General features: G+C 41.5%; 1 protein-coding gene across 1 annotated transcript; it reads left to right on the top strand.

Annotated features, from left to right (window-relative positions):
- Positions 1–571: 571 nt before the first annotated feature.
- On the top strand, positions 572–25,600 carry LOC137278648 (uncharacterized). The gene is made up of 23 exons (XM_067811146.1): positions 572–785; positions 5,184–5,427; positions 7,312–7,474; positions 8,133–8,275; positions 8,627–8,780; positions 9,352–9,491; positions 10,065–10,209; positions 10,575–10,714; positions 11,103–11,226; positions 12,058–12,188; positions 12,552–12,681; positions 13,459–13,589; positions 13,954–14,107; positions 16,310–16,511; positions 16,900–17,036; positions 18,159–18,386; positions 18,854–19,077; positions 19,786–20,014; positions 21,704–21,977; positions 22,129–22,388; positions 22,908–23,145; positions 23,391–23,488; positions 23,652–25,600. Exons 1-23 carry the CDS (start codon positions 725–727, stop codon positions 24,228–24,230), a joined length of 4,329 nt encoding a protein of 1,442 aa, XP_067667247.1. The 5' UTR covers positions 572–724; the 3' UTR covers positions 24,231–25,600.
- Positions 25,601–25,985: the final 385 nt, after the last annotated feature.

The raw sequence follows: 25,985 nt of genomic DNA, 5'->3' as shown, positions 1-25,985 counted from the left end.
TTGTTGTGAAAAAGTTATGATTGACCAAAGGCTTGTCAATATTTCGATCGCAGTGGCTACTGGAGTACCGTGGTTGTTCTCCAGGTGACTTGAAAACAATCTGACTTGAACTCTGTCACTGCCGGAAGCTTTAAGAAAGAACATTACATTGAATACACGGCACACATACTTCATGTTTACATATACCTCACGTGGATATTGTAGCTGTCGCACTGTATCAGGCGTATCGGTGTATCGTTCACTCCCTCGATTAGTTCACCGGAAGATACTGTGCAGTGAATGTGACGCAGTCACATAAGCTCCGCCCACTGATGAATATTAATGCTTTCTGTGCACTTAGACCATTGTGCACAACATACGTATCGCTGTGGGCTCCTCGCAGAGACACTTTATATTACACGCGTTGAGTCCGAGCTTCCAGTCATGGCGGTTGTTGTTGTTGTTACTCAAATGATATTAACCTGACAACTATTTCCAGTAATACAGACCAAATACCGCACCCCTCCCTCACGTGTGAGTCAAAAATACTATGAGTCATTGGAATACGAATGAAATATTGTGTCTTATACACACGAAATGAATGACCAGGTCGTTTACAGGTGAAAAATCCATCTTCATTTCATCGGTGCCTTGACTTGCTTACCGCTCAATATATGTCAGTTGTGTTCCATATTTAGCCTTGCGTGTATATGGTGGCAGCGTGAATGGAAGGAAGTGTTTCAAGATGGCGAGTGCTCTGTGTTGCTGTGGGGGCGATCGAGACCGTTTTGACGATCAAAAATACGGTAATACATTTTTGTTATTTTGTTCATTTCCGACACTAGCATCAAAGGCAAATACATTAAAATATTGTTAAAATGATTACACATTATCAACAGGAATGATAATGATGATAATAATGATAGTGAAAATAATTATGATCTTTAAATAACCCAAACAATTCCATTCATCATGAATTGACTTACGACGGTATACGTGTGTAATCCCATCCTAGGTACGTGAGTTTCCCCACTTGATAAACAAAGCATGACGAATTGTCTTTCACAGAACTTCTACTTTCACACACACACACGCACGCGCACACACACACACATCTGTATTCATCATTACGTTTGGAGGACAAAATACTGTCCAACAATCTATACTTTTAGCCTCTTGCAAGAGGTGACATGACTATGGATATGTGTTCAGGTTCTCCAGGTAAACATTGGTGTGAGTATCGATTAACACCTCTTTGCCAAGTGACCCGATACCTTAGAAGGACAAACTACAGGCCGTCAGTCCACGGAAAGCCCCTGTGTTGCTCAGTGACTACAGCTCTGGGTAATCTGCAACGCTCACGACGGACCTTGGGGATTGTCATGCTTCACAAGGACATGCACGGTTGACCTTCCCCAATATTGAGAATATAAGCTGTCTCTATAGGAAGTGGCATCAGGCACAGGCGGAGATACGATAGCGGACAGAATACCTTAGACGCAGAGCCAGTGTGACACACATATTTATTTATTTTTCATAACACCTTTGCCTCTCTTTCCAACCCCAACCCACCCACACCCCCCCACCCCCCAACACACATGCCACAAGGGATTAGGCTCACCTTGTCATATACACCCTCTAAACGAGGCACATTGCGACATACTATATTGCGTACCGTCGTTATACCTGAGAGAGCAGTAGGATGTCTGTTCGTTGCCATGGACGTAAACATAATTGAATGAACCTATGAAAATCGGTCATTAGTGACGGCAGGTCACGTGTAGAAAAAGTTGTCTGCTGCGCTGGACGTCGTGTAGTGTATGACCTCGTCATTGAACACCCGGCCCCGTTTAGAGGATATTGATGTACTAGTATTTCACAGATGAGCTGATATACTGGAGGCAATAGTGTTACAGCACTACAACCTACTACTTTAACTATGTATACACGACATACACGCAGGGATGGTTTGAGATCTTGCACGCTCCTTCCTTGGTTAAAGAGCTCTGTCTGCCTGTGATCATAGGTTAGGGTAGAAGTTCCGCTCTGATTGTTTACAGTACTAATGCTAGAGTGTTTCACCTGGCTAGTCTGGCCTGCCCGGCCATTTAGTTCACCAGGGATATGGCTGGAAACAGTGTGTTGCACAACTCACTTTCTCACTATCAATTTAAAAGAGTCGACAAATCTCTGATTTTAAGACCATTTCTGCCCCATCATTGAGCGAGTGACCATGACAGTCTACTCCACAACCAACAGTATGGATAAAACATTTGGGGGTGGGAGTGAGGGGAGGGGGTGGGGTTTGCTGCGATATGTCTTTCAATAGTAGATGCAGTCCTGATACAAGGGTCGGCCTGCCCCGCTATGCCATGTCATACACATGCACAGACAAGTCTGTTGTTTATCTGCAACACTTTCAAAAACAAACAAAATACTGCTAGACACATATTAGATGATCCTGCGCACTAAACGCATTTGTGACAAGAGAGGCGGTATAACGAATTGGGCGAGTACAATTGGCTGCTACAGGTAGCTTGACGATAAATGCTAACCGTGACATGCTAACACCGCTACTGATTAACACCTGTCTCGCTACGGTGTAACACCAGTCTCGCTACTGTTTTACACCTGTCTCAATACTGTTAAACAGATTTCAGTTGTAGTAAAAAATGTCCATGTTAGGAAAACATGGGCAAATAGTTCATTCTCAGGCAAGGGAGATAGCATACAATGTTATCGTGTATATGGACAAAAATTCTGCAACCAAAGCAGATTCTCTTTTACAAAGTCGCCTTGCTACTGGACTCTCAACGGCAACTTTAAAGCGCATTAAGGCAGAAGGTGGTAGGAGTGCGAGTGGACCTACATTTATCAGTCCCACCAAGTTGCGCAAACCCAAAACTTGCAGTTACAAACTTGATGATTTCGACCGGTGTGCAGTCCGTCAATTTGCACAAAGTTTATATGGTGAAAAAAAAACAACTACCCACTCTGGATACGATGTATGATATGGCAAAGTGCCAATTGAAATACAAGGGTTCTAAGGAAAGTTTTCGAAAAAATCTCAAAGACATGGGGTTTAGGTGGCGAAAAACGCAGTCAAACCGTAAACTTTTAATGGAACGTAAAGACATTGTTTCCAAGCGTTTGCAATACTTGCGTGCAATAAAGAAATACAGAGAAGAAAATCGAACACTCATCTTTATCGATGAAACATGGTTGCATGTACACCATATTGTCAGAAAGTGTTGGCAACTTGAGGGTGAAGTCGTGATAAATGGGGTTCAACCTCCGTCTGGCACCAAACCTCGGCTTATTGTGGTTCATGCAAGGGGTGAAAACGGTTTTGTTCCAAATGCTTTGCCTGTTTTTGATTCCAAACTTAAATCAGCAGACTATCATGATGAGATGAACTTTGATAATTTTTCCAAATGGCTCCAGGAAAAGTTGATCCCAAACCTTCCACTGCACTCTGTAAATGATTATGGATAATGCACCATATCATAGCAAGCAAGTGGACAAATGTCCGACAACCACCAACAGAAAAGATGACATAAAAGCGTGGCTTCAAAGGCACAATATCTCATTTGATGAGAAAATGCTTAAAGCCGAACTATTGTTTCTTGCAAAATCCAACAAATTGGGCCTTGTCTACAGAGTAGACACAATGTTGAAGCAGCATGGTCATGATGTACTACGTATCCCTCCATACCACGCAGAACTAAACCCGATTGAGTTAATTTGGGCAAATGTGAAAAATTATGTCGCTTCACAAAACTTGCAGTTCACAAAAAGTTCTTTAAGAGTTGCCATAAATGAAAGGATGTCTGCAAAAGAATGGTCGGAATGTTGTAAACATGTTAAAACAATTGAAGATGGTTACTGGTAACGCGAAATCGCAGTAGAAAGGGAAATTGACAGACTAGTGATTGACTTAGGACTTGCAAGTGATTCAGACACCGAGACTGATTCAGAGAGTGATAATTAAAGCATAAATCAGTAAGTCCGCCTAATTTTCCAACATTGTTCTGTCTTGTATAATAATTGACACATACTATATAAGGTTTTCACTGTTCCCATACTTTGTCATAAAAAAGAGTAATCTTTGGTGAGTTGTCTGTATTTTATATTTTTTCAGTCCCTGATAAATCTACTGAGTCTGGTACTGAGTAATCCCCAAACCGACAAATTTGTGTACAAAGATATTTCTCTCTGACTTATCAAAGTCAAAAGGTATTTTCAGTTTTCTGTATACAATTTTGGTGACCATAATCAAAATATGACAGAAATTTGGAAATATTGTTTGAATACTAACCATTTCCCTGGAACCGGTTATATAAATTTCCAAGACATTCATTCCCGGTCGACCACCAGCGGAATTATGGACGAAAATCAGCCCGTACAGAGAAATAGGAACACAATTATAGGATACAAATATTTCCCCCTTGCTACTCTGATTGTGCCACCACCATTCAGTAACAGATAACTTTTAACATATTAAAAAGTTAATGAAACACAATTAACTATATGTAGTTATTATCTATTTAATATTTAGACGAAAAGTCAACTTTATCCATTAAAACAACACCGCATATTCCTTCGAATGATAAGACTGCAATTTCAGGCATAAGATACCGATATTCCACGCTAACCTTTAGTTAAGACGAAGACAAATAGATGATTGGGGCATTGACAAGCATTTTAGATATTCAACAATTTTGTTTAAAAAAACTAGGAAAATGTCATTTGCTTCGTAAAATGGATCGGTGGTCCTAAACATATTTGCTCAGTATATTGTGTTGATTCAATTCGTTGGGATTGTACCTGTTCCCGAATCAAGTGTGCTATAACAATTCATTCGTGAAACGCACGGGGAAAATGAACTTCTCGATATTTATCAGACAACCTGTCTCCCTCTTGTTTCAAGTGGATCGTTCTGTGGGGCGTTCCCAAGTATGCAAATTGGGGTCATTTGTCAGGTCGCGGATCATCTTATATGTGTTTACCAGTAGGGTTATATTTTTTTATTTAATTGTACGACTGATGCGTCAAAATGTGGAAATATCCACCATATCCTAACATAAATCCTTATAAATCAGTAACGCCTTGAGTGGTGTAACCATGGTGAAGCTACCTTTCAGGCTTCAGCTGCCAGTCTGTGTCTTAGTTACTAAAACGCTAATACTTCTCATTGTTAACAGTTTCATTGGAATTCCTGTTAGAAAGATACGACATGCTGAGTATTAGCTACGATGAACGGCTCGAGTTAAACAGCGAGTTGGAACGACACTCGAGCAGGTATGAGGCTGAGGCCGAAGAGGAGGATGTGCTAGCGGCATTCAGAATGCTGAGGAAGGCGGTATGTCGACCAGACTTCCCAGGACAAAACTCACCAGCGTACATAGCTGTGCAGAATGTCCTGGAAAAACTAATTACCTTGTCCAAGTAAGTGTACACTTCTACAAAGTATTGGATGTAGCGCACGTGTTATTATAGATAAATATAGATATGTATAAATGCAGCAGCGAAGGTTCTACGGTCCTGGTACGTTAGGCCTGGTCAACGTCATCATCCCAGGACCACTTCCGAACATTATTTCAAGCGAACCTCAAAGAATGATGCCCGTTTTGGCGCGGTTTACAAAGACCGTTTTCGTTAAGCGGAGCAATTGTTTCCATTCCAAATGAGGCAGGCAAGCGTTTTCTACTTGGAAGCTTTTCGCCTCGAAATCGAATACAGGCAAGTCATAAGGGATAATAAGATTTTTCATCAACAGGAACCTACAGTGAGTGCATATGCCCCAGTATGAATAACATATGCCACAATATTGTTATAAATGTGTGACATTGTGCAAACTTAGGTACCCAGTCAGCAAATTGGGGGTCGTAAAACATTTAATACACCTAGCACAGTGGTGAGTAGGATTACTTGGACAACGTTGATTTCAAACATAACAGTTTGTAAGCAATGGACGCACATCTGTCATGTTTCCCCTGACGAACGGGGAAGAAAATCTGGAGATATAAGTAAGTCGAGTGAACTGATGTAGAACAGAAAATCAGGTCACATGAGACGGCCTGTTCCAAATATTTTCATAGCTATCATTTTCCATGAGGCTCTCCATCCATCGCGAGAAGGATGGGCATCCACAACACGTACTAATGATTGTGGTAGTGGCTGCATAGTCTACAGTTTATGCTTACATTCTGATGCAAAGTCAAACACTGCACCTTTGGGGGAAGAAGTGGCTGATCAGCAAACAAAGCCACCAAAGCCTTTTTCAAGTCTTACTTCCGCAAAGTACTTGGCACGGCTACCGTTCTTCATCACACACTGACAGTATACTCGATACAGTTGTCGTTCACAGATACTTCCACTGAAAATCTGAGCTTGTGTTTATATGGCACACATATTGGCACTGAGATTATGCCCAGCGTCCTTGGTACGTTTAAGAAAACTTAATCTGCCTTACAGTCCCTGAACCACATTATTTTCCCTGTTTCCTAGCCAAGTCTGCAATGTAGCCTAGTGGTTAAAGCGTTCGCTCCTCACGCCGATGACTCGGGTTCGATTCCACAGATGGGTACAATGTGTGAAGACTGGTGACCCCCGCAGTGTGGTTGCTGGAATAAGCGATGTAAAACAATACTCACTCCCTTGCAATGCTGAAGCCCTAAATGAAACAAATCCTGAATTTGCCAACTCACTAGGGCTCTTTTTCAATTTAGATGGATATATTTGTTACAATGAAAATCATATGTATTCAGGGTCTACTTGTCACTTTAAAGAAAAAACTGTAGTAAGCCTTATTTTCATCAGCCATGCGGCTGGCATGCTTCACACAACGATCACCACACATATATATTTGTGCTAATGTGACAACAACATTCTGCCCGCGTAAATAAAACCACAGCCACCAATTCAAAGCGAGAGACATGATGTCTGACATGACTCTTTATTTGACGGTCAATACCCTGTCTTCCTTTTGTCTACAACTGTCGTCTTCCTATACGATAACGTGCAGTAACCAAACCAGCCTTCTGACCGCCCATTTCCTACACTTTGGTATATGACAGGTATATTCCGGCCGTGGGAGACCAGTTCTTGTCCTTGGCCTATCCTTTCTTGTCTTTATCGGGTACTTGCTGGATCTGGTGGTAAAGGTCACACCAAAGTGTTGCGTAAAACACGATTCAGTTACTCACGCGCTGTCGCAGCTTCGAAGGTAGCTCCAACGACTGTCAAGAAACGAGACCGTCATTATTGTGTTGCCTGAATGATCTCCCACACCAGGGGTGCGTTAGTCCTAAGTCTGACCTCGATTTTCAGACATTTGATCGAATCCGAGAAGATCGATTCCTTGTCCCGCATCCACGACTTCTGCTTTGACTTCCTGCACGACCTGATCCAGCAGGGGCCGGGGATGACTCACATGCAACTTGTAATAAAGATGCTTTGTGACACACAATTCGGTTTCGAGAGCTACTTCCACGTAAGTCCTAATTTTGCCTTTTTTAAAAATAAGTCCCTGAATTTAATAAATTAAAGTATTTCTTGCACATGCGTTTGTTAATAATCATCGCCCATATGTTTCTGATTTATGGAGAATCATTTGTATCGAGTTAATGTTAACCCGGTGTCCACCACAACACATCATACAAACCTCCCTTGATTTTGGCGTGTTGACTCCAACATGCAGGCGCGAACATAACGGTGAAAGAAGAATCACCAAGGGACCTATGTGCATATATATTTTCAGGCCAAACCATGGAGGAATGTTTTCTAATACATATAACTCGCTTCTATCGAAGTGATAAATTGTATTGTTCGTTTGGAACAGGTTCTGTCGATTGTCATGAAACCGGATTAACGTGAGGCGAGATTGTCTGATGAGGCGAGATTGTCTGTCTTTCACATGTCTCGTATCAGCATTTTTGTCCAACCCTCGTCTCACATTCCCTTTCAAATGGTAGAATGAATCTCATTAACATGTATCAACCCGGTTTCTTATTACACATTCATCCTTTTGAGAGGTTTTACTTGTTTGGATATGCTTTTTGTTAAATCCTTTACAATGGTCTCCTGTGCTTTTTGTTAAAGATTTTCATCTGTGTATCACAAGTATCCACTATATCTTTATGCTACTTCAGACTATCACGAAACAAAAGCTAAAGAAACACATTCGGTTCTTGAAGAGGGAATACAGAAGCAAGGAACAGGGAACAGACGTTAACAACTTTAAATCCACTTTTGAGGCTTGCATGAAACGACTACTTGAACGGCAGAATCAGAGGTATGTTCAGTTCCAGGACGTTAAGCTATTTCATAATGGCGTCTCTTGCTCCAAGGCCAGTCAGAGGTTAAGCTATTTCATAATGGCACTGGGCGTCTCTTGCTCCAAGGCCAGTCAGAGGTTAAGGTATTTCATAATGACACTGGGCGTCTTTCGCTCCAAGGCCAGTCAGAGGTTAAGGTATTTCATAATGACACTGGGCGTCTTTCGCTCCAAGGCCAGTCAGAGGTTAAGGTATTTCATAATGGCACTGGGCGTCTGTCGCTCCAAGGCCAGCCAGAGGCATTATCACAAAATGTATGTGTTTGATAAGGAATAGTGATAACACATGATACCAATGTGCACTTTCAGCAGGAAGGCTTTCAAGGAGGCCCAGAGTGAATTCGTAGAACTGTACCTTCACGCTCATCTCGGCTTCATCTCCCGCGAGAAGGAAGTCAGGGACATTCATGATCAGCTGGCGTTGATCATTCGCGATAACTACGACTACAGGAACGTTTTTGTGGTGAATACAGTCTTTCATAACACAATGTGACTGGGTAATCAGTTTCAAGACTCACGGTTTTCCGACTCGTCCTGAAGTCCAGATACTTACCCATTTATACCACAGTCAAACAGAATAGACACTTAGTGTGTAGGCTGTACCTACCAAAGTAGTATAACACGTGCAAAGTAGGTTGGATCTATTGAACATTTAAACAGTCAAGACACTTAGATTGTAAGTTGTATCTGTTCGCACGCGTGTTCCAGTTTAGACACTTACAATGTAGGTTGAGTCTATTCACACTCGTCAAACAGAAGAAACATTCAGTATGCAACCAAGAAAGTATTGTTCTGTTCGTGGACTATGAGGCTTAATGACTCTGTGTATCTCTCTGTGTATCTGTGTATAAAACTGTACAGAGTAAGCTGGTACGCAGCCCCTTGCCCCTGAGGTTATTAAAAGTCCTGTAAGACACCGATGATGGAAACACGCTGACAGTAATGTAATGTCGTGAAATGTGCAGTATATGTCCTAAGTGAAGTACGTTTGCCTGTTAGTATGATCTCCATTCTCATCAATATACGATGTTCAGGGCTTGGGTGCCGGGCGGCTGATACCCTTTTTGAAGCAGATAACGGACATCATTTGCGAAACAAATCTTACCGGCGAAGATTGTGAAGCAGTCGTGAAGATGCTGTCCGATGTTGTGGAGAAGATGCTGGCAGTTATAAAGTAAGTGACACTGCAGCAGCACGAGAAACCATGCATGCATCAATGACACAACAGTTCTGTGAAATCTCCATTGATCACCTCATGCTAGTCCATACAACCATACAAAGATATGGTCAAGCTCATTGCTCCGCACTGTTGGCGCGGACTGCCCCCTTTATCCCTCTGATTGCTTCCCTTTGTAATTTAGTGGCGTGGATGAAAAGGTTCGCGGTGGTACGCAGCACGTACGCCCTATTCCATAGACATTCTATGTGAAATCAAAAACATAAGTTAACATATCCATCAAAATTTGTTATAATCATTTAATTTGTATGTTTATTTCACCGTTATCTAAATTGACGTCCCTTACCCCAAGATTAACTGCCAATGAAAATATATATCACAGTCATAATAGTAATATAACTATACATATACATGTGTAGTCAATCTAATCCATTCCTAGAAATAGGTTTAACTGGTGTGGTTTCAAGAGTGCGAGAGAACAAACAATTTACCCATACCAGTAATCAACCCCGAGCGTAACGGACAAACGCCTTCACCGCCCAGCACCCAAATTATATCATTCTGCTGCAGGCATGGACAATTATACCACAACGTGTACTCGGAGCTCCTTGTTTTCGTGGCTGTAATCTGTGAGACAAAGGAAGGTAGTCCAATCCACCCGATCCTAGAAACAGTGGCGAAGTTTTACAGCAGAATGTACGACTCTGTCATACGTGTAAGCGGTTCTCGTCAGCTGCGTGAATGTGCTTGTTTGCAACCATCAATGACGTGACCTTCGAAAAACTGTTTTATGTTCATTGTGGGTATGTTGTACATATAATAATGGAATAGCTCTGTTAGATGAGGTTTCGCTAATGAGTTGCCGCATACATCCAAGACTGTGTCACTGTATGTGTGCCGTTGGAGGAGCGCCTTAACGAACATATAACACTCGTATAATGTGGAGGACACGGCACAAAACTGACGCATGAGAAATGACATGGTGTGTTTAACAAACTTGTCATGCCAGGTAACTGTATTATGACGTTAAATTTGAAGAATGTGTTTTACAGTCCTATGTTCTGTGATTTGCCTCTACAGGGGAACTCTAAGGTCTTCAATGTAGTGGCGACGAAGCTAATCGACTTTCTGACGAATTTGGATGACCACACCCTGATGAGGACCAACTATGTGAAGAGCATCATACTTCAAGTCCTCAGCAGGGCCATGGACGAGAAACTGTAGGTCATCGGGCTTTCCTTTAACGAACTGAATCTGAAGAGTGTCAAAAAGCTAATGCAATTATTTTTTGTCGTTCAACAAAGTTTATGAAAACATGCTCATGTGCCAACTATGTTAAACAGGATACCGCGAGTTCTTTCCGTATGTAGGAAATTTTTATCTATCTTTTCAATATTGGGAGGGTGTTGGTTTGAATCGGGGAAAACCACATGCCTGAGTGCTAGTGAGTAACCAGTTCTCTCGTCATACATTCTGTGTTAAACGAGGAAAAGCTCTCAAAATGTAGGCATGAACAACTGAACATCAACGGTAACACCAGGTTGAATAGTAGTCAGTCTCTCTCGACAAAGGTGAAAGCTAATGGCTGTTGACATACACTTGTTCCAGGGATCCGGCACAGTGCCGCTTGACCATAGACCTGATCAAGACGTGTTTACGAATAAGCCAGGCAAGTGCAGTCGAGGCCGCTCTAACAATGATGAGGCAGGCACAAAACAAGATGTGCTGGAAGGTAAAATGTTTTAGAAGTCATCATCGCGATCCAATCACATGTCAATTCTTCCTCCGTTGATTTCATAAATGCAGACTGCTTGAGGATAAACTTGCCAGACAGACTGTATTTATATATCTCTAATCACGTCAGATGTCATGTTGCAAGGGTAGTCATTATGGTACTGGTAGAGTTTACCTTCTGTTGTCAGTATCAAAGCAGTATAGCTGAAATCTCTCATATCTGATATGTTAATATCTCTGATTGGTTCTCGTTAACTGATAACTTCTGATCTCAGAAACAACCGTGCAGCCTATGTTGTACAGTTTTAGATTTAATCATTTCCACGATCACAGTAAATTGTAGTTATTAGATAATCGGCACCAGTCCTCACCCTTTCCCCACGGTCACCTGTTAACCGTGGGGAAAGTAAACGTGAATATCACGTTTTGATTATGTACCGAAACAAAGGTCAAAATACCTTTGAAAATCTAATGAAATACCCATGAAAACAAGTAATGACCCGTCTTGGCTTCACGGCGGTTTTGTATGATGTGTAAGAGTGTTCCGCAGTGCGGCACTAGTGTTCGTAAGGTGAGTACGTCCCGATGACACCAGGTGTTCTGAAAGTGTAGATACGTCCTGCATTACAGGTACCACCCAGATACCACTCGCCTGGAGGGGATCCCAGGTGTCCACGAGTCCAGCAATCTGTGCCCACTCACCTACACACAGCTGATTTGTCGGGCTTTGATCGCGGGCGGACTAAAGACAAATCTGTATTACCCCTTTCATGAAGTAATTTATGAAGTATTTGACTCTTATCATCTCCGATATTTCCATCTATTTCAGGATCATTTGGAAGATGCTAGTGAGCTCTTTGACCTAATGACACAAGTCCAACTGATTGGGGATGATAAACAGACAACGGACTGTTCGAAACACCTCATAGACCTCGCTGACCACTTTGGTTCTTTGTTAGAGTGAGTATATAAGTGAAACATCAGACCACACAGCATATTAACACATGTCGACCTTGGAGTCTCTGCAACTGTCTACTTCCTGACCTTCTTCCTGCATAACCTGTGTCACTGGGACTTCAATCTTGACATTTTGGAAGACAGAGAACTGTCTCTTTTTTGAGGCTGTGCCTATTGGGCGTGCCAGGATCGGTGCTTCGATTCCCAGATTTGCCCTGATTTTCTTCTTGCTTTTTGAACACCAATTACACAACTGTCCACGTTTTGCCCATCACATGTTTACGGACGGACGGACGGACAGACCGCCATCTGTAATTCTCCAGTACACGTACTGAGAATCAGTGGAGTGTATCGTATCTGTTTCAGACGGGAAGAAGTTCTGCCTGCAATGATAGAAAAAATGGTGGACTGTTCATTTACATTTCTTGAGAAGAGGGAGCCAAAATTATTCAAAGCAGGCAGGGAAGTGTCACACCGAATCGCATTTAAAGGGCGGGTAGGTAAACGAGATACAGATGATATCATATCTGATGCAGGTTTGCACGTATCACCAGCGGTTGAGACACGGTTGGTCTGGGGTATCTATCATACACTGAGCTTATGTTCTATCGTGCTAGTTAATGTTTAAGCCGTGTTGATACGCTGTGTCGCTGTATGTAGGTACACCTTATAGTCATGTAATGGCCTCCCATACACAAGCCCAAGGCACCGGACATAGGGCTGGACCAACCGTAAAACTCCGCTGAACGGGACAATGGGTGTAGCCAAGTGGTTAAAGCGTTCGCTCACCACCCTGGATGTCAGGGTTCGATCACGTAACACCAACACCCCAGCACAGATCATCCATGACTACACGATGGGATGAACTTCTTTGTTACTGGATGCCGTTTTGAAGATGTGTTTCAAAATGTTTGCAAAATGATTTTTAGCAGACATGTGCAGGTTATTTAATAATGTAATACGTCACTGACAAGTGTGTTCCAGGCACTTTCCTATTTCCACATGTACCACACGTTCCCAATTCAGATAAACTCTTCATTAGACTTAGTACATGTTTGTGACGGATGCCACGGGTGGGACAGGCTACACTTCCCATTTTCATTTGGTATCATCCACAGATGCTGACCATGGTGTTATACTCACACTCATCCTGTCTCACAATATTAATAACGGACGCTCTTAGTGTTGTGTAGGGCTACGACCCACCCCGCCTTCTCAGACGTGTACTGCTCCGAGTTTTGCAGTACTCCATGATTTCCACTGTTGTTCACAGTATCACAAAGGCGTCATCAAGTCCACCATGGCTCGCCTACTGAAAGTGGTGGAAGACCCCAAGTTCGACTGGACAAACAAACACAGCACAGAAACAGTGGAACAACTAGTTGGAATTGGAATGCGTACGCTGTGAGTTATGTTAAACATGAGCGTTGCCAGCAGATAATAGTATGTCCGACGTTTGTTTTTTGTCTTTGGTGTTAGAACCTACTTGCCACGCTGTTCGTTTTGATGACTTTAGTCAGTGTTACCATAAGGACACATTACGACTCATTGTTCATTGTACAATGTCAGTCAATACAATTAAACACAAACAGAAAAAGAAAAGCAAAACAGAATTAAAGTAGAAATATCAGTTACAGTGTTTAGAGTGTTTATGCTGTTAACAGTGCCTAACATGGCTTCGGACGCCACCGTTACTACGACATCACAGTAAAGCAAACAAATGTTTATCCTATTTACGTCGAGATAATAAATAAATGTTTATTTACAGAACATCCAATACGCTTAGCGAGAAAGAGTTCAATGTCCTGACTAGATTTTTCCAGGCAGTGTTGAAAGATGGTCTCAAGGACGCGCATCCTCCAAAGGATGATTCGGTGCGCTATCAGATCTTCTACGACGAGGGATCCACGTTCACCGGGCTTGTACGTTACACATGCAGTATACTAGCACTAGGTCTGACTCTGTCTCCAGTCATTGAAGACGCTGTGTAAAAGGCCGGTATACCGGTTGGGTGGGGATTTTAGCACCAAACTCACCATTGTACATTGAAACCCTATAAGCAGGTCCAAAGGCTTTAAGTACAGTATGTGAAAATTAAATGTACGTTATTGTCCCAACATGAAAGTACACCAAGTTCACTATGGCCTGATCTTATTGTATCTGCATTCAAGGTTAACTGTGGTATCTCCTCTGTTAACGTCATGTACACTTCACATGCTAACTGATTTTAATCTTGTTGAATTTCTTACAAAGTTAGACTCCTGTTTTTTATGCCCCAGCCTTTGCAGGGATGTATGCTATCCTCACATTTCGATTCCTTTACAGTCAGATTAGTTATCCATCACACTTATTTATGTGTCAAATATGAAGGTGGCCCTCATTTCTTTTAGCATATTCATAAATTCATATCATTTCCAAACTGTTATATACAAAAATTCAAATCCGAGAGTAATCTTAACAATGAAATGTATGTTACTGCCTTTTTCTTCTTAAGACTAGGTTAATGGTTATGTTATGTAACTGACATGGACTATCAGAATCCCAAGTTCCGATTTCAAAATCGATTTTAGCTCGTGAAATAGTGACTAAATTGATCCAATGTGAAATGCACATGGTCGAAATTACGTTACGACTCTAACTGAAGAAAGTGGTGCACAGAGGTGCTCATCAACCAGTACCATGTGGCAAGTCTAAGCGTGTGTTCAAACTGAGTCGTTATGGCCTATACCTGGTTGTAGAGCAGTTTGAACATTACAGGTAGCATGTCCGATACCATCTGAAAACCTCGTGTACTTGGAAAAAATCCTTGTTAGTTCTTATTGTTTTCAAGTTGAAATTTACACTTGTCGGTTGGTTTAAAGCCTTTGTTGCCCCTTCAATGCTACCATAGCATTTACTTAGCGAAAAGAAATGAACAAAAATAGTAACTTGATTTGGAATGGTCTCAACAATGGTCTGTTATATAACAGATTAAGTTGTGGAGTTCTCTTGTAGTTCTGTTTGTCTTATTTCTGCCCATGTTCGGGTAAGCTATTCATTTTATGCCCACTTCTTCTCCATCCCTGCACCTTTTGTGCATTTACTGCAGATTAAAATACTGAAACACTAAAAATGTTTCTGATCTATTTCTATAGATAATGCACATTTTCAGAGATCAGAGAGTCTGGTAACGGACATTTCCATGCTGACTTCGTAAGGTGCCAGACACGTGACTCAAAATGTATGCTACTTAACTTGAAAATGATTTAGCTTTCTAATCCCAGTCCAAAATATTACGAAATGAATAGGCAATCCTTGACCTTACGAGTATTTATTTTTTCATGTTTCCTCACAAGCCAATGGACCTGCCGGGTTTCAATGTGTAATGCGTGTAGGTCTTTGTTTGTTGCACTTAGTAATTCCAGCTTCATGCCGGCAGTTGACTGCTGATGCCGAATTGCGCGATATTCACTCACTCACTTACTCAAATTGGGGATCAGATATGATAGGACACAAAGTCTCTTTCACCAGGTTTACAACAGCAAATCATCCTTTCGAATCTTATATTTTTCCTTATAGCTTTCATTACTCACTACCATGATGTATGTCACACATTTTTATTCCACTATGTGTAATAAAATACTATCATTTCAAATGATACCAAACAACGATGTGGTGAATATCAGAATGGAATTGGTTCAAATATTGCAATTGATGATTGCTTCATTACCAACGAACAATCATCGAAAATATATGGTTAGCGTCATTTTTTAATATTTTCCTGTCCAGGCTGCTATTGCAGATACGTAATAACATTAGGACTTTCCTACTTTAGAGTGATGGCTAATATATCATAACCATATACGTCATGGAGTGTTGAAGAAATATTCAGTCATGACGTTTCAGTTAGTGAAGTGTGTTTTCTAGGAAATAAACACATTGTCAAGCCCTGACAACGTCGGATATATGGTCCATCATCAAGTGTTTCTAAGACTAAAACAGTAGTTCCAAATGCATTTGTGTTTGATTAGGAGAAAATGTGATCGATTGCTTGGTTACTTGGATTGACCTTCGATTATTTCAAATAATCGGTAAACCACAGATGTTTCATGATCTTACATGCATGTTCTATCGCCAATTATCAGCTGGACGCCCCGGGGAAGATACAGAATGCGTTGCCTTTTGTCAGACAAGTGATCAGTCTCATGTGTCACGAGAACCAATACGTCGGGGAACTCGCACGTCACCAGGTCCAGACTCTTGTGGACAATGGGGCAAAGGTCATGGCAGAATTCTTCCCACAAATCCTTACTGCCTGTATGAACTCAGACGACCTTTCTCTAATTTGTAAGTGGAACTGTGTTACAGAATGTTAGCATATAACTAAAGAACTAAAGGCGCCATGATTTAACATATATGCTACATCGGTTGACGTGTAATAGACAACGCCAAATATCCTACTTGTGTCAAGTTGAAGCATAACTGAAAACTTCCTCAGTCATCATAATCACTGTGACGCTATTAAACAATGAAAAGAGAAATGTTCTCAAAAAGCGAGAAACAACTCATATACATCTTATATCTTGTTCTTCACTATTCGTCTGGGTTTCAGTGATCATGAACATGTTCTTGTATTATATATGTTATGATCTTTTTTTGCACCGTTGATCTGTTTTAGAGTGATAATGAACGTGTTCTTATGTTATATATGCTGATGATCCTGGTATTTCACTAGATTCCCTGATTAGTCTCTATGCCCACACTACTGCCCTCGGGGAGGACCATTTTGAAGAAGTGTTCGCACTGATTGATTCCGTGAGGCGACATGACGTTTTACTGTGGTTGAACAAAATCGCCAAGAGAGAGTCTTGTGTAAGTATTATACACCTGTCCATGTTACTGTACAGGCAGTTCATGACCTGACCAAGCCTTAATCTCTTATCAATGAGACCCAAAGCACATATTTTTACCTCGTTCTCCCTGATCGAGCACAAGAAAGTACTGAATGTACAATTCTGTGCAGTGAGTCAACCTTCCCATCATGTCCTACCCAGAGTTCTCTGCGGCTAACCAGCAGATTCGTCACATCTTACACAGTCAATATAATGTACATATTTATCAACTCTGTTAATTTTGATGAGATAACACATCTAATTAAACATCGATGTGTGAATGATTTAGTTTCACTGAGAAAATATCCTAAAACGTGTGGCACTATTTCGATTTGCGTAGCGATACTTTGTTTACATGGGTTGTACGGCTCCACGGGCTGTCATGGAAGCCTTATGGAGAGCAAACGATCTAGCTCCTGTGATATGTACGTATGCATTGTCATAAATCATGCTGTCGCAGAAGAATATTCATGTAACAAGATAACACAGTATTAAGGCCATGCCGAAACGCTTGCATTGGACAAGTCTGTTTACAAACAAGAGAAGAGTCCAGTGATGTGATATGCAAATTAGCCTGTGGCAGTGATACTATGTTAAGTCATCACTGCTCCGGGATGTGGTCGTGTCGTTCAAAATATGGACTGTTTTATTGTAGACACACATTGAGGACATTTGCAAAACTTGATGCATCAGAAACAGTATATTTCCAATGTTATTCCGTATCTGGTTTTGTGCAATAAGTTCACGTATTGAGTTTATACCGTTGATTTTGATTGGTCAGCGCGAACATCTGGTGTCATCGCTTTTTGATATTATTTCATAACACATATTCATTACACCTTCCTACAATGGACGCTGTGCTTTAGCAGAGATGCTTGTGTCTGGAAAGGGTCTTGCCGCTTCAATTGATATATCGAAACAGCATAGCCCATACCTAGCTGAAACATCCGTTAAAGAAAGTGCGTCTTTCAGTCAATCTATTGGAGGAGTAAAGGCTTTAACCTAAGAACCTGTATGCACACTAAGCCTAAATGTGCCATCTAGCACTGTGACGAATACGCCGAACGCAGGTACATATATACTTGACCTATTTCGACTTCAGCTCTTCAAGGAGAAGCACCTTTCAAGGCTGGTTGATGAGCTGTTGAAAGCCGACGACAGCAATCAGAATATGTATCTGCATATCATGGATCCTCTGGCATTGGATATGCCCCACAATTTCACCCCCCATTTGAAAGTCCTGATGAACATGGAACTAAACATAGAGTATGGAGCTGACTACTCCCGCCTCTCGGTACTGACGAATGTGGCCAAGAGCAGCAAGGATGAGGTACGTTCTTATTCATGTCAGCAAACCTTTAGTTAAATACACCAGGAACATATGCATATATCATCTTCATCTGTGCTACTATCTAAGTAGCTAAGAGCACTTATAGGGGTAGTACAGTAATGATATTTATTTCAGACAGTGTTATGGATACGACAGACCATTTCGATAAACTTTCTATCATGATCTGATATTTATGCAAACGATGTCCCCAGAAGGTCACTTTAAGCTGCCCGTATCGATGCAGTGCCTGCTTGCTCAATAAGGTGTTGATTAAAGTTCTGTAAAACCTTTAGATGGGGTCTTTCTGTTGATAGTTTGTAGACAAGCATGCCTGGAGATTATTTGTATGTACGACGTTTCATTCAAGGGTTGTCATGTGCGTTTTTCTGTCTAAAGTTAATTCATTCAGAGCAGCAACAATCATTATTTACACATCGTAATGTACACGCCTATCTCGGTAATCTCAGGACCTATGTGAGACAGTGATGGCGTTTCTAGAGAAGAAGATACGAGGCCCGGAAGTACAAGGCACCACGGTTTCTTATCTTAATGCGATGCAGGATATAGGCCTCATACATCAACATATCCTGGAGAGCCGCAAGCCTGCCTTAGAAGACCTGAGGGAGAGATCTACCGTTGCGACAACAAAGGGTCACATTACCTATATAATTGATGTCCTGGAGGGTAATGCGTGAGTGTCATGCCAACCCTTTCACGTACATGTGTCACACACAAAGGCCAAAGTACCCGCGTTCAAACTATATCATTTTCCCGATTCGTTTTTATAACATTCTATTCCTTCATCCTGGCCTTCTTACCCGTAGGCTTGTCGTAAGAGGCGACTAACGGCTTCAGGAGGTCAGGGTCTCTGACTTGGTTGGCATGTCATCAGTTCCCAATTGAGCAGATCGATGCTCATGCTGTTGATCACTGGATTGTCTGGTTCAGACTCTATTACTTACAGATCGCCGCCACGTAGCTGGAATATTGCGGCGTAAAACTAAACTCACTCGCTCACTCTTACCCTAACGTTCTCTTATGTGCTATTGTCTTGATAAATCCAGGGTAGAATAATCCCACGTTTTCCACCACTTGGTCTTTTTGATAGTGATTAAGTCAGAATCTTGCGTTGAAATGTAGCATTAATTTCCTATACTTATGTAAAAACGTCCTATTGTTATTAATTGAAAACGATGTCACTGTTCCAATTTCTGAAAAAAACCCAATGTCGCCAATGATATCCTGTATCTTCATAATGCTTTTTTTATTTATATTCCCTTATTTTTACCTCTGATTCTGTTGTACTTCAGATATAGTGATGATAGACCTGCTGTGATTGGACAATGTGGTCCCAGTACAATGTGGTCCCAGTACAATGTCGGGTTATGTATTTTTTCAGTGTCAGTCTGGTAGAAGAGATCAGGGATGTGAGGGACGATGTGGACAAACTGGACATACGAGTGACGAAGACTGAAGAAGGTCTGGTTCAGGTCAACCAGGAACTGGGGCAGCAGAGGGAGGAACTGAAGGAGGTCAAACATGAAGTTAAAGAGCAGGTGGAGAAGATTGACCAGCTTGAAGAGACGGTGGATGACACAAAGGCGAAAGTGGAGACACTCGACGAAAAGGTCTGATATGTTTCTTGTTTCGTGTGAAACCTCTTTATCAACATTACCTTTGTTGTAGTTCGTCTTATTATTATTCACAGATTAAAATAGATTAATGCAGTAGAGAGAGTTCGGACAATCCTCACACAATAAGACTGGTCTAACAAGGTTGATACAAAGCTTGATAGTATGAGGAATGACATGTTAATGTTTTTGTTGGCTTCTCTACATCTGAGGCTGTAGCGGTATGGGAGCATATGGTTTCATATGTCACCTCTAATGATTGCCACTCGTTTCTGCACCTAATACAGAACCACCAATAAATCATAAATAAACCAGAGCAGCAACAGAGGAGGGATACAGTATCGGGTGCATGTGGCTTTCAGTTGTTGTTTGGCCAGGACATTGACACTCAGGAGTTTTAACGTCATCACTTAGGAATTACAGTATTCACTCTTAAGGAGATTCTCATGCCTGCAAGTCGGAAATAGGAAAATAATGATTTTTCACGTTTGTCTCAACAGTTTATGCAGTTGATATGTGAAAGTGTGAAATACGTGTTAAAGTAAGTTCGGCCTAACTACAGTTCTAGAGGCAGGGAGATAGGAAACGTGGACAAAGGACTTTACTGAGGAGAGATTAGTGTAGAAATGAGCAATGCGGATTATTTGGGACAGACCATGGCTTTAAGCAAATTAGCATGCGATGATGTTGTATTTATACATGTTTCATTCTGTGGTCGCATAGACTTCTTTTAACGTAATTATGTTTCTTCATTAGAGCACTGTGGTTTCTTATGAAGATTGACTGGTTCTGTTCAAGTGTTCTCTTTGACTAAAATTAAAACGACTAATACCAATGATAAAATGACTTTATTTCACAACATACACAAACACGTGAACTTACTTCTGATGTAAAACAATCATGGTAACAGGGACATGACAATCATCAGCAATTTTGGGATTCAGTTTGATGTTGGCATGTTTTAGCTCAAGATGCTGAGCTTCAGGCAATGTGTCTTGTGCTGATACCAGATCGAGCGACCTACTTGCCATCTATAGTCTGAGCTGTTGTTTTCAGCAGCTATTCGTATTATTTTAACTTTTGCCCCATTTTACGAGTAAACATGCTTTTCTTGATATTCTCTTACGCATCCCACTGAATGCCCAGTTAGGCCCAAGTGAGTTATTTCGACATATCCTATTTACAATTGTGTAAATTTGAGGGATACATAGTAGCAGGTCTATGCTTTGAACCAACAGTTGATCCGTGCAACCACCTCTTCCACCAGCACTATCTTTCCCCTCCGTGTTCATTGTAAACAATATGGTTGGAGGTGAAGTATGACTACACTGCAGACCTGTAAATATTTTGTACTGAGTATACACATTAAATGGCGATGAGTTTCAGAATCCGTCAAATCCACTTCTTTTTCTATAGAGTGTGATGGAGGTCAAAGAGAATCTCGCCCCGTGTAGTAACTGAAATACTGCATTCCTCCCTAACACATAACGCCCTGTATCGTACATCAATACGGGACAAACAAGAACTGCGACTAAATTAAACATTTTCAAAGCAAATGGATGATTATCAGTTGGTGGTCACTGTTGATGTTAACATTTCGTACGTGTATATTGAAAGTGTTGTATTTCATATATAAATCCCTCCATTTGAACTTAAATCACCATCCTCTGTTAAAACCACACACAGACGCTGAGTCATGCTCCCTTCTGGTCCAGAGACGTTGCTAGGCTACTCAATACTGACAGCTTCCTGGACTGGACACATCTGTCACGTCAACTTGGCTACACCAATGATGACATCAGGAGCTGGGCTCAGATGCACGACCCATGTATGGCCATGCTGAATGAATGGTACGCCACTCGGAAGACGAGGGAAGCCACATATGCTGTGCTGACAGCACTGCAGGAGATGGACAGGTTGGACGCTGCTGTTATTGTGGAGAATGCAATGAAGATGGCAGGTATGCGATTCATTCATATACATCAAGAACGTGTTAACACCAAAGTATACGTATTGATATTCCCTTGTAACAGTGTGATATGTATTTACATAACCTTGTTTCTTAGCCAATTTGTTCCATCATGTTTCATCACAAGGTCATTTTTATATAGAAACTGTAGTGGAGGACGAAGAGTTCGAGTACCCGGAGCCTCCAGAGGTGTTCATCAGCTACCAGTGGGGAATCCAGAACGAGGTGAAGCTTCTGAAGCAGCACCTGGAGAATTCGGGCTTCACGTGCTGGATGGACATTGGTCAGATGGGAGGTGGCGACAAGCTGTTCGAGAAGATTGACCAGGGAATCAGGGCAGCCAAACTCGTCATCTGTTGTGTCACTGAGAAATATACACAATCTCCTAATGGCATAAGAGAGGCAAGGATGTGCTTGCATTCGTCAAAATATGATAATAATACATGATGATAATCTGTGGTTCAAATCATCTTTGCTTAACTGCTGCGGAAGATTTAAATATATGGGCAGAAAAATAGGCCTCGGATTAGGTTATAGAAAGTTACACCAAAGCTTATTTTATAACCTGATTGAGGCCGTTCAATGAATAGTTAATTTGATTCGATATAAGGCATTAGGCCTATGCACTAACGTGCTCCTCACGAAAAGAACAAGTACAGTTTCAGCTGAGACATGAAAGTAAATGGGTATAATTTGGAGGATCATGTTAACGATTAACGATATGATGTATATCACTGTGGTATGAACGATGTTCTTTACTACATTTGGTATGTCGGAAGAGACTAAGATATTTGCTGGTTGCCCATTACAATTCATATTTTACGGAGATATACGTGTAACCGCTCTGAAAGATATCATGTCGTTCTGACGCCCTACTTTTGTGTGACTTCTTCATTGCTGTACTGTTCACTAACATTTCAGGTGAACCTCTCGGTAAGCCTGGGCAAGCCCATTATCCCTCTGTTGATGGAGAAACTGTCATGGCCTCCACCAGGCTCAATGGGGCCTATCTTTAGTGAGTATCTGTTCATCCGATTCTTCACCCGACCTGGGGAAGAGACTGGTGACAACAGGTACTGGTCGGCAGCCAAGTTCCAGGAACTTCTGATGCAGGTCACCTACAACAACGTCAAGCCGGATGAGCAGAAGGTGGAAGAGGGTAAGCAGCTTACCACCGACCATTCGAATGTGTACTTCCCCATTATGTTACGATTTTGTTGTAATTTATATTCCAACAAATTCCATTTGAAATGAATGCCATCTTTGCGAACACCTCGTGTCATCAGGAAACGTTTGTGATCCAGTTATGTGTATTTTTCTGAACAGTTCTTCTGTCTTAGGTGTTGTTTAGGATTTTGAAATCCTAACTCAATGTTTGTATTTAACATGCTTTCCTGCACACAGAATACAAGAAGTGGTGGTCTCCTGTTGCTGATGTCATCAAGATAAAGAAGAAGGACGTGAAGACGGCTGCCAGTCAACAGAAGCAGGAAGAAGTGGAGGTGGGTGGAGACATGGAGCCCAAATCTCTGTGGCTTTGTGTTTTTTCTCGTTCACATGCTATGTAAACACACACAGTATAAATGATTATCTTGTTACATCGTTACATGGTCATATTTGTTTTTCTTGACATTTTGACATTTTTGTGAAACCTTTCTGTCTCAGGCTGGATCAGCGTCTCCTGATGTGTTCATTTCCTACCAGTGGGGAAAACAGAAGCAGATTCAGCTCATGTACAAGCGCCTGACTGAGATGGGCTTCACCGTCTGGATGGACATCTACCAAATGGGAGGTGGGGACTCCCTCTATGACAAAATTGACAAGGGTGTGAGAGGGGCAAAGGTCGTTCTCTCATGTGTCACCCCGAAGTATTCTCTGTCGGCCAACTGTCGGCGGGAAGTGAGTCTTGCCGATGCCCTCAAGAAACCAATAGTGCCTCTGTTGCTGGAGAAGATGACATGGCCACCATCAGGTCCGATGAGCATGGTGTTTAGTCAGCTGTTGTATATCAACTTTGCAAAGGATAAATCAGTTCAGGATAGTTGGAAAGGAAAGAAGTTTGATGAGCTTTTGATTAAGTTAAATCAGTACTTACCGGGTATTGTAGTTTTCGATAAGGAGGACAAAGAGGATGAAGTGAGCACGTCAGTGAATCCGGAGGAAAATCCAGAAATAGGAGATACTGCTCGCCCACCCAGCAGTACCTCGAATTTGATTGAACAGATGCCAGATGTCAGTGACTGAACCCCGTCAACAACCATCAACATCATCAGTTTCTGCAAGATCCCACACACACAGCCTACATGAGGACATCAGCGCAGCTAGACTTTAGCCATTAGCCCTATTGGTAGACGTCATATGTACTTTTGTATTTTACTGTTACTTTGAGCCAACCAGACCTGTGATATGTTCATCTCCATTATATGTCAATCCACTGTTTGTTGTCCTCATTCAGTGGCGAGTCGGGGAGGAAGACTCGTCATGCTCATCGACTGTCTTCAGTTTTCACTATTTTCTGTTATGGGTTGTTGTTGTGTTCACTCGTATTAAGTAACACGGTTCTTTACCCGAAATGAATATAGCAAACTGATATTGCAGATGACTTGATAAAGTTGGCATATTTGCTGTTTAAAACCTGAATATTTTGTTAATGTTATGGTTTTAATGAGATTATTATTAGGGAGCAGGTAGTGAACACGTTCATCAAGGTAAATGGCAATCATCACATTATTTACTCACGTGTCTGCGTTGCTGAAATACCATAGTTACCATACATCCTGAAACACTTGTTGGTTGTGTATGATGATTCTAAGCTGTCTGTAATGCTATTTAAATTGATGATGACATCGGTTTGGTTATTTTTATATGTTTTTTGTTTGTTTCTGTGTAAATCTGTTTTCTCCATCCTGTTTTCAATTCATGACGAATCTGGTAAACCACACATGTGACTATCCACGTCTTAGGCTGCATAAAAATTAAATGTTTCACGGGCACATTTTTTTCAAATATTTGGCATTTCTTTCTCTCAGAAATACACCTTGAGAAGTTGCACGCGTTAATGAGTTGTAGATTCAGTCACACTCGTTCTTACAGACACTCAGTCTCATAGTTTACAAATGGATGGATCGGGACGCGGCCAAGTAATTGCAATGAAAAATTGTTACGTGCACAAATAAAAGTGACGCGCCGATGCCCGAGAAACATTTCACCTTTTTATTTAGCCTTTTACAACTAGTACATGATTCTTTGATCTGAGCATGCGTCAGCTGCATTCATATTGTATACATTCTGCACTCACACATGAAAAACAGTCTATAGCTATTATAAATATCCAGGTTTACATTTCCTGCTTGTACACTGCAACAACTGAATTTTCTTTTCGTCAAAGGCGACTATTGTGATCGTAGTGAGGTTAAAAACCCACTTCCTCCCTCTCTTTTACACTGCTGGAACAAGTTGGTGTCGATGGTCTGGTCCACAGACTTGGCTGACGCGTGTCAGCGTATCCCGGTTTCATGGATCGAGATGTCAATTGTAAGGAAACTACTGTATACTCGCGTGTTGAATGATATGACAGACTTAGCGCGATCTCATATATGAATGCAACAATGAAGTTTTTGATCATGGATACTACACCCTTGTTACTACGGGTAGCTGTTTTTATGCGATACTAGAAAGAAATAAAGGCAAGTCAGTCTGATTCATCTAGTTCTTTGTGATCGGTTCCAGGGGCAGCGATGTAGGCTCACGGCGAAGCCTCACTCATTTTTATTGAAGGGAGAGGATCTGTGAATGCTGTGAATGTATTGTGACATTTACAAACTGGTCAAATGTAAATTATGTTACAATGGGGATAACAGTCTCTCGACACAGAATTTCCAGTACTTTTGATGGGATGAGTCCCATCCCACTGGGATTCGATCCCACGCTTCCAGAGTCAGGCACCTAATTGCCAAGCACGCCTAGCTGTTCAGCTAACGCGGCTTTCACAAAGCCATG

The sequence above is a fragment of the Haliotis asinina genome, chromosome 3 (assembly GCF_037392515.1).
Source record: "Haliotis asinina isolate JCU_RB_2024 chromosome 3, JCU_Hal_asi_v2, whole genome shotgun sequence".
In the NCBI taxonomy this organism is placed as follows: domain Eukaryota; kingdom Metazoa; phylum Mollusca; class Gastropoda; order Lepetellida; family Haliotidae; genus Haliotis; species Haliotis asinina.
The sequence above is the reverse complement of the archived record's forward strand: the minus strand, read 5'-3'. Positions and strand labels throughout refer to the sequence as shown.